The 10,001-nt window shown below is 38.9% G+C and overlaps 1 protein-coding gene across 1 annotated transcript; it reads left to right on the top strand.

Moving 5' to 3' along the window:
- The first annotated feature begins 6,110 nt into the window (after positions 1-6,110).
- LOC114548502 (microfibril-associated glycoprotein 4-like) lies at positions 6,111-9,710 on the top strand. The gene is made up of 5 exons (XM_028568480.1): positions 6,111-6,284; positions 7,507-7,545; positions 7,686-7,782; positions 7,854-8,021; positions 9,370-9,710. Exons 1-5 carry the CDS (start codon positions 6,111-6,113, stop codon positions 9,621-9,623), a joined length of 732 nt encoding a protein of 243 aa, XP_028424281.1. The 3' UTR covers positions 9,624-9,710.
- The last annotated feature ends 291 nt before the right edge of the window (positions 9,711-10,001 follow it).

The following is a 10,001-nucleotide window of genomic DNA, read 5'->3' as shown; positions in this document are numbered from 1 at the left end:
GAGACTGAGAGCTACATGGAAAAATATGCACCAAACAAGCCACTTTGAAATGTTGCTCTTTTCATGAATACAAAAGTTGGATGACCCCCCCCTCCCAGAGTAAAACATTTTGGGCGATCCTTGTGGTGGAAGTTTTCCTTTCTTATCTAGTTCAGGATCCTAAGGATCTGAATATACTCAAATCATATGAATGGTGAACTTCTCTGAGATAACCATTCTTCTAACCATTTCTCTAAGGGAAAAAAAACAACCTAGTTTACCAGAGAGCTTCTGATTTGACGAACAAAACTTCACTAAACCCAAATTGTTGCTCCCAAATCAACTAAAAATCCAATTTTCTTCCCTTGTATAATTAACACCATGGTAGACAATTTGTATACACACCAGACAAACACATTGAATACTTGGACATATTTTCCAAAAGTTATTTCTGTTTGTCGTGCTGTTTTTTCGTCTCATTTGATCTGTCTATCGTGTGGGGAGTGTTTGTAGCGTGCAGAAAGCATGTCTTCATTGCAAGCATGTGTATGTACGTGTATGTCTGTATGAACTGTTTTTAGGGATCTGGCAGTCCCAGCATCAGGGGAGACTGCAGAGCCAGTTTCATATTCACGAACGCTTCAATAGCTTTGGCAGCAAAAGTCTTACAGTGACATCAGGAACGTGTACAGACATTCTAGGTGACCGGCTCAAGTAAAAATCTAATTGTTAACACTAAACTGAACAAGCTGCTATTCTGTTCATTTTACATGAAAACAGCACTGCACCAAAACACTTTTCCTGAGGGATAAAAAGCAGACGCAGCCTTGAGTGATGTATTGGTTGTCAGGTTTCATGCAGTCAGAGGCAGGGCTGATTACAGACGCCGCCTCAGTGAGCTCATTTTAGCCACACTGGAATTAACGTGGTTACGTCAGTTGAACATTAGGAGAAATTCTCAATCCGTCAGGTGTGGAGGTTAAACCAATGTTAAAAGTGCACATCAAATCACTACCTAAACCAAATAAGTGGAACCTTCATACACCAAGAATTGTTTTTCCCATGTACAGGAGAGAGGAACAGAGAAATGTTCTCTTACTGTTTGATCTGTAACCCCAATTGACCAAATAGAATGACCAAATAATCTTCATTGTCAAATCTATAGCTCTAATAATCAAGTTATGCGAGTGGAACCTCTTTAACTTTACACTCAGTAGTAGGCATCTTCTTCTAGGTTTCAGAAGATAAGTAAGGGTTAATGGTTTAACTGAATAGATTATTTTTCAGAACTTTCTAACCTATCAATTGTCCATAATAGCAAAAACAAAAACAGTGTATCAGTGCAAAGCATTTCTTCATTGCATGAAGTGAGTGTGTGTGTGTGTGGTAGCACTACCTTCCTCAGCTGTTGGACTCAGTCAAACAGAGGGACAAGTGTTGTTCTTTGTCGGAGGTGTTTTTTGCTTTTTCTTCGGGCATTTACATACCCAATGTCCAAAGTCCTTGCAGTACAAACACTGGTCTGGGTTGTAGGGCTCACCATTTTGCCCACGGTACCCGCCTCGGCCTCTCTCTGGCTCGACCACGTCCTTTGTGGGAGCAACCTTTTTTTTCTTCGGGTCCGCGCTCCATATGTTGCCCACTCACCCGGAAATGGCGAGCGGAATGAGGTGACTAGTCTCTCAAAATCTGACGAAAATCTTCTAAACTGACCTTTGTTGAGCTGAAATGAAGACAGATTCAGCAACTGCACGGCCTATTTCTCGCTTAAAATGTTTTCAGAAACATATTTCAGTGAACTATTTTATTACAATATGAGATCGTATTCTGAACGGCCGCCATGACAGTCTGGCTTTGGATTTCCGGAGAAAACAAACCCATGTGACGCGTTCGTCCAATCAGCTGCTGGTTTTCATTACTTGGGCAACAATACAGAGTAGCGCCGCCTGCTGTTATGGAGACGTATTACGTTTCTCAGCCGCCACATGAAGTAAACAAACACAGCTGCGTTAATTTCGTAAATTTTTTTTAACGAGTTAAATATTAAAAATAAACGCGCAAAAATGAACGCGTTAATTTTGACAGCCCTAATATATATATATATATATATATATATATATATATATATATATATATTTATTTATTTATGTATTATATATATTTATTTCATATATGCTATGTTGTATATTCATTTCATGGTTGCCAGGAACGTGCTGTTTATTCAAAGATAGAGCTTTATTGACACAAAAGACAAACGCAATCAGAAAAAAAAAACTGTACAAAGCAACGGAGACACACACAGCACAGACAACAAATATCCCATGCTCACGAGAAGCAGCACCATCCACACCTAACCCGCGTCCGGCTCGGAGCTGTAGGTAACTGGCAGCATTCGGTCTGAAATTCGGTCCATTTTGCAGACGTCTGTGGTATTAACATATCTATGTCCTTATACAGAAGAATTAATGAAGTTCATTCAATGAAAGCATATTCTTTAAATCTTACCCTTGCTCCGGTTAGTAGCGCCTGCTACAGTTTGTCTCGGAGTTGTGAAGACGGTGTACTGCTTCCTGTAAATTACAAGATAATAAAAATATACTTTTATAAAACAACTCACCCAGTTAGCTCTGTAATGAATGGCGCTGAAAGCAGCCAGGTTGCCCAGACACACAGCTGAGCTGCTTGCGTTTAAACTTGGTGAGGTTTAAAACATAAATAGCCTGTTTAACATCCAAAGACAGTCACTGTACGATCAAGAGTTAATAAACAGTACAGACTAGCTCGCCGTTTCATTAATAATCATATACTTACGTTGTCTTTTTCTGTGAGCGCATCTATGGAGCCCCGGAGGTGATATGGAGGAGAGAAAAAAACCGCTCCAAATGTCTTGAACAACTCCTGTGTGTTTCCAAGTGAAGTTTGACAGAGTGTACAGACAACTCTTTTACCAGTTGGCCTGAAATATTAAATACTCCCATATTTTGGAAGCTTTTGCTCTAACTCCTAACTCTCGGACTCATCTCCCGCCGCTTTTTTTTCAAATGGTAGCAGTGAGGGCGGGGGTAGGGGGCGGGGCAGAGTGATAGAGAGAGACAGAGGAGCTGATTAACCAGCAGGGCGCGAACAGCGCACACACTGGTGTGGAGGTGAATTACAGTGAGTTTAAATGGAATACTGGGGAAGATTAATAACCATAGGACAATTGAAGTCTAGATTAAGAAGACAAATGGTTGGGACTTTGTCATGCAATGACAAAGCTGATATGCTTTATGTGAAGCCCAGTGTTCTGGTGTCAGCAGAAAGACTTCTCTTAAAAAAACTGTACAGTGGAGCCTCTGTCTCCATTCCACCAGACAATGTTGGATGAGCAAGACCAAAGACTGTAGTCATGTCACTATGTACAGTGGTTGAGCTCTAGGAGACTGTGATGTTGTCTGCATAGAATGCACATTTTACCTTTGTGGCAAAGCCTGATTAAAACTAATTGTTGAAATAAATTATTTTGTGTATCTTTTTTACATAACATTAGTCATTACTAATGACATACACAGTAATTAATCTAGCATACTTTCATTAAATAAATCAATTCAAGCTAAAATTGAAGAGTCTACAATTAGGCTATACTGAGAGATTTTCTTAAAATTAAGTTAATACCTTTTAGAAAAATGTCACCTTGGGTAAAACTCCCCCTGCTACCCTGATTTGCATTTGTATAGCTCACAGCATTTTCATTTACATGTTAAAGCCTCCCCTAGAATTAGAGGGAGGGGGGGTGATGGGGGGACAACTGCCAAGCAAGGCCCACGTCAATTTCCGACAATTTCCGGTAGTTTTCGGTGTTGCCTGTAAATTGCCGTGTGCAGTCGTAAACCTGAAGTTCCACAACAATCTACAGTGCCGCATACTGACGAAAATCCCACTTTTCATGCAGTGTTAGCCATCCACAGATACAGTTCATCCTGGGGATTCACTGTGACACATTTATGTTTTAACATAAGAGATTATTTATAAAATCATACCAACAATTATTATTTTATATTAATCGTGTAGCTGCCGATACAAAAATAAAAGTGTGTGTGTAGTCTAATGTACACAGCGCTGAGCAGTTGCTGCTTCACACGGTAAGAACAGTGTGTGTGTGGGTGTGTTTGTGCATGAGTGTGTATGTGTATGTGTGTTTGCATGTGTGTGTGTGTGTGTGTGTGTGTGTGTGAGAGAGAGTCTGTATGTGTGTATGTGTGTTTGCATGTGTGTGTGTGTGTGTGTGTGTGTGTGTGTGTGTGTGTGTGTGTGTGTGTGTGTGTGTGTGTGTGTTTGTTATCAGTCCCTCCCTCCCCCTGACCTGACCTGAAATATAGCAGCTACATGATTAATATTAATCTAATGCTAACCTTAACCATCATTTATGTTTGTGATCACACTTTAAATGCTGTTTTTACATCCTTTAAACATTCACACACTAGTAAGGCTGCGACTTACGATTATCTTCACAGTGAATAATGTGTGGATTATTTTCTAGATGAACGGATTAGTTGTAGAAAATATTCACATTTAACAAGCTGACATCAAAGAGACTTCACTGTTTTTAAATGAATCAAACAGATTGATTAATCCTTGCAGCTCTACACACTATAAGTTTGTTTCTCCTTATTCTATATTCACATTTCAGTTGGTTCTTTAATAGATCTCCTAATTGGGCCTCATTCACCCACTGTTCTCAAGTCAAACAGAATCAAATTGTTTAATCCTTGCAGCTCTACACACTATAAATGTGTTTCTCCTCATTCTGTATTCACACACATACACACATACACACACAGACTCACACACACACAGACAAAGACAGACACAAACACAAACACACACACACACACACACACACACACACACACACAGACACAATCACACACACACACACACATCATCATCATCATCATAATCAAACAGATTAATTTCTCCTACTATTATTACTGTTATTTCTCCTCATTCTGTATTACAGTTTTTCTTGTACTCTAATATATTTTATTTTGGTTTACATTTATTTTGTGTAATATTTACAATGTTTTCAGCCACAGTTTGAAAATAAGAATCAATGGAATCAATAAAATTTGCATCAAAGCATTTCTGATTCTGGATCCAATTCTTCCAAATTTGACAACAAATGTTATGAAAGCTCCGTCCAGTAATAGGCTACACTGACATGCAATGGTGCACTGATTCTCACTGAGTGCTGTATTTAGTATTTTATTGTACACTGTGTAATGGTTGATTGGAAGACCTTATACAGAATATGTTGCTCAGATTGAGTAATGTAACGGAATATGTTTTACATTTTTGGGCCTCCAAATTATTCGAACATATAAATAGCAAATTTAAATCCCTCCTGATGATAGGTTTACTGGCCTACAGGTAAGGTAGTCACTAAGGTAGCCATCCACAGATACAGTTCATCCTGAGGATTTACTGTGCCACATGTATGTTTTAACATTAAAAGAGTATTATTATTATTATAAAATGATTACAACAATTATTATTTTTAATAACTTACTATTCTATGCAAAAGAAAGTTGTATATTGTATGCCCAGTTTAATATGCATCTTCCTTGTATACAATATATGTAGTAGGGGGTCCCTGCTCTGTCTCTGTTTCAGTTAAGGGGTCCTTGGGTTAAAAAACGTTTAAGACCTCTGCTTTACTCTAAAGTACAAAGTTGTCTCTTTGGTCCTTTAATGGAGGCGAGTCCCCAAAAAGTGCTGGCGTGTCAGATTTGGGTTCCAACATTGTGTAAGCCAATGGCAGACACACACACACACACACTCAAGGACATGTTTTATCGGTGTGAAACAGCAGCTGCTCAGTAACTTATTAATATTAACAGTATAAATAAGTGCGAGAGAGACATCAGAGACATCAGAGTGTCGAGACACACTGACATCAGGATCTTCATCAGATCACTTCTGCTGAAATCTGATCATGAAGGTAAGTTTACAACTTTATATATCTGATAGTTTGGCAAACAAATTTTATTTATTTATGGCCACAAATTGCGGACAAGGGAAGCAAAAGTCTACAGCTAGCTTTACAGAGTATTCTAGCTGTGCATAAAAGCGATACCAACTGAATAAACTAAATGAAAACATCTCTTCTGTTCCAGCTGGTATCAGTCGTCCTCCTCCTGCTGGCCCCCCTGTTGGTCAGCTGCCAGTATGAGCCGACGGACTGCAGTGTGATTTATGATTATGACAACAGTCGACCCAGTGGAGTGTACACCATCTATCCCAATGGACCCCATACTGCTGTCCAGGTACACTTCATCCCCTCTGGGACGCAGGTTTATGATTTCATAATAAAAAAAAATTTAAAAATAGAATTTCGATTCACAAGGTCCTGATTCAGTTGAATTTCTGATTTGATATCAGTCAGGTTTGGGAAACTTCTGTCACAATGCCAGTTTATCTTTGATATAAAAGATTCTCAGAGAACTTCTGCTGTAAATTGTGAAAGCAAGAAGCAACCCTCGCCTATGTTTTTATAATGCATCAGGTTAATGTTTAATTTATGACCCCGAAAAAGTTAGTACTTGAACTGAACTGAACAGGACTATCAACAGGAGCTAGACTCTCAGCACAGTGGGGACAGAGCTTCATCACCCTACTACCAAGTGATGTGTTCTAAAATTCTAAAATAGCTCTAAATCCATGTTGTAATGCACATGTGTCAAACTTAAGGCCCGGGGCCAAATCCGGTCCCTTGCAAAGTTTGATCCGGCCATTCATTTCAATTTAGGTTCACTGCAAATTTTGGTTGTGCACCACAAGAAAAATATCAGGACGATTTTTTTCAAACTGTAATTAATTTGACAGATTTGACGACTTTGAGACCCAGAAATCCCACAGAAGCAGAGAGTTTTTTAATATTCATGTTGTGGTGAGTCGGCTGGGTGGCAGCTGCTGTTAAAAATGTAATGTTTGTGTTTCATGTCTTGCCTAAATCTACGATGGCTAAGAAACCTTTTTGCCGACATTTTTAGGGTTTTATGTCGACCAAACTGTATGGGAGAAAGCTATATGAGACATGCAATAATACCAAGTGAATTGACTTTTTTTGTTAAATAGAAGCATGTCAATAAACTCAACATGTCTGGCTCTTATTGCGATCGTCACTTCCAGTGTGGCCCTTAGTGAAATTGAGTTTGACACCCCTGTTGTAATGTGTCAGTTGTTGAGCTATGTTAGCCTATGTCCAATAAAACACAAAGAAAAGCCACATTGTCAGATAATTTGTGTTAAAGAACAAAGAAAACAGCTTTCCAGTCAAGTTAAAATGTTTCAGCACCAAAGAGTGGAGAGCGACAGCGTTGGAGCTGAACAGGCCAATAGTTACTGCTAAATAAATAAATATAGGCTATGTTGTCTCCTATGTGTTAATTCTGGTTGGGTGTGTGAAGTATTAGAACTGATTTAAGTACATTTGGATACAGTTTTAGTTAAAGGATCCCATTAACTAATACCTGTGTTTGTGTGTAGGTGTACTGTGACATGGATTCAGAAGGAGGAGGGTGGACGGTGAGTATTGTAACTTAACACTTCCTGTAGTTTTTTCACAATAAATTACATTCCAGTAAAATCCTTGTTGTCTGGAAACATGAACTGTCAGATATCTTGTGTGTTTAGCTAGTTAACCCCCCATCCCGTCCCGTCCCCAGGTGTTCCAGAGGAGGATGGACGGCACGGTGAACTTCTACAGGGGCTGGAATCAATATTATGGCTTCTTTGGTAACCCTGCTGGAGAGTACTGGCTCGGTGAGAAATTAAACTAAACTAACAGTCATGACTTAATGAAACTGTTTCTAAATGTTTATGTTTGTTTTCAGGTCTCCTGTCTCTCATGTTCTTGACTAACGTAAGAAAGTCTGAGCTGCTGGTCGACATGGAGGACTTCGAAGGAAACAAAGCGTTCGCTCGTTACTCCTCATTCTCCATTGACAATCCAAACTTGAACTACAAACTACATGTTTCTGGATTCATTGATGGAGGAGCAGGTGAGGTTTCTCCATTAAGGACCAGAATTTCATCCATTATTGTTGTGGAGTGTGACCTTGGTTTATGTTACAAACTTGTCCCTAAATAACTAAACAAAGAGTTAAACAAGATTCTGAGAAATCAAATCAGTCCTCTATTTACATTTCATGAATCACATGGTTTCATATTTTTATTAGTGCTGTCAGTTAAACGCGTTAATAACAGCGTTAATGGAAACCCATTTTAACGGCGTCAATTCTTTGTTATCGCGAGATTAATGTTCTTTTTGGCCAAACAAACTTTATAGTTTTTTCCACATTCTGTTGCAACAACTAGTAACGTTAGAAAAACTACAACACCACACCGGATCTAGCTAGACCGGAAACAACAGGCACGCCACACACATTGGTTTGGGCTCGCGAGCCGGCCAAAGAGTAGCAGGCTAACGTTACGTTTTGAGGGGATGGCGAGCACGAGACGCCGAAACGGACGCCAATAAGATTCTGAATGGAAAGTTTACTTTAAAAAGTTGCTAAATGGTTCCATTGACAAGACCAAGGTGATCTGTGTGTGTTTGGTGGTTGTGAACTGAGCTATCATCGCAGCAGGTCTAGTCTGAAAACCACTTGATGGGTGAGCACACAGCTGATGCCAATTCTCCCCCCGCCCCCTCGTCAAAGCCAGGCGACAAAAGTACAAAGCAAGCCGATCCACTTTTCCATATTGATAAAAAATAATGGGACAAAAAGAAATCAAGGGACATTTGGAATACATAAAAATGCGCGATTAATTGCGAGTTGACTATGACATTAATGCGATTAATCGTGATAAAATATTTTAATCGTTTGATGCCACTAATTTTTATTTAATTCTGTTTTAATTAAGAAATTTAAGAGCAAACAAACATTGTTACAATACAATAAAAGTTACACTGTAGTTAAGAAATTAATAAATATTTGATTTAATAGGTTGTAGGGACAGTAGAGGGAGGGGTTTATTTTGTGTGGAGTGTAAAATGTTTTTAGTGAATAAAATGTTCAGAGTAAATAGGATACATAGGTTTGGAATTATTTTTACAACTGAAATGTTTATTCTATTACGGATTGAGTGTAAGGGGGAAGTACTGAAAAAAGTGTTATAGCTGACACAATCTGTAGATTTATTGTTTTAATTAAATATATTTACTATAATATCCATTAAATATCACCAGTCCAGTGTTGTTAGTTCAATAGATGTATTATCTAGTTATACTTACTGTAGGTAGAGAAGTAGACTGTAGTATTTACTGGAGTAAATACACTCCAAAAATATATGTATCATTTAGTTTAATCATAATGTTCTGATTATACGCTTGTTGTGTTTGTGTAGGAGACTCCCTGAGTTATCACAGCGGAATGATGTTCTCCACCTTTGACCAAGACTGGGACGGCTGGAATGGGAAGTGTGCCAAATTACACCTGGGGGGGTTCTGGTACAGAGACTGTCACAATACAAATCCAAACGGTGTTTATCGTCGGGGGGCTGACAACACTCTCGATGCTGTAGGAGTGGAATGGGCCACTTGGAAAGGTCGTAACTACTCCCTGAAGGCCATCAGCATGAAGATCCGTCCTGTGCAGTAGTTCTCCAGGACCAACGTACAGCAGAATATCAGCTCATCTCTTCTGATTTCTTTATCTTTCTCTCATTAAGCATTTAATCTCACAACAGGTCTTGTAGTTCGCTGCAACGTGGAAGAAAAGTCAGATGTGAATCCAGTTGGGCGGCTGCAGCAGGAAAGTAGGGCCCATAATCTTTAAATGGAAACACATATATAGTCTGATCAGGTGTTAATCACTGCATGAACTGATAACACGAGTCTAAAAGATGAAAGAAGTAAAGAAAATGAAAAGTATAAAAAGATCTTTGCAGTTCAGGACAGCCAGTTGATGTTTGGTGGAGGTTTGAAACTCTAATGTGAATCTTTATCTGCTGTACGGTGACAATAAATAAGAAGCTGA

Source organism: Perca flavescens, chromosome 21, assembly GCF_004354835.1.
Source record: "Perca flavescens isolate YP-PL-M2 chromosome 21, PFLA_1.0, whole genome shotgun sequence".
Classification (NCBI taxonomy): Eukaryota; Metazoa; Chordata; class Actinopteri; order Perciformes; family Percidae; genus Perca; species Perca flavescens.
Note: the sequence above shows the minus strand (reverse complement) of the source record. Positions and strands in the feature narration are given on the sequence as shown.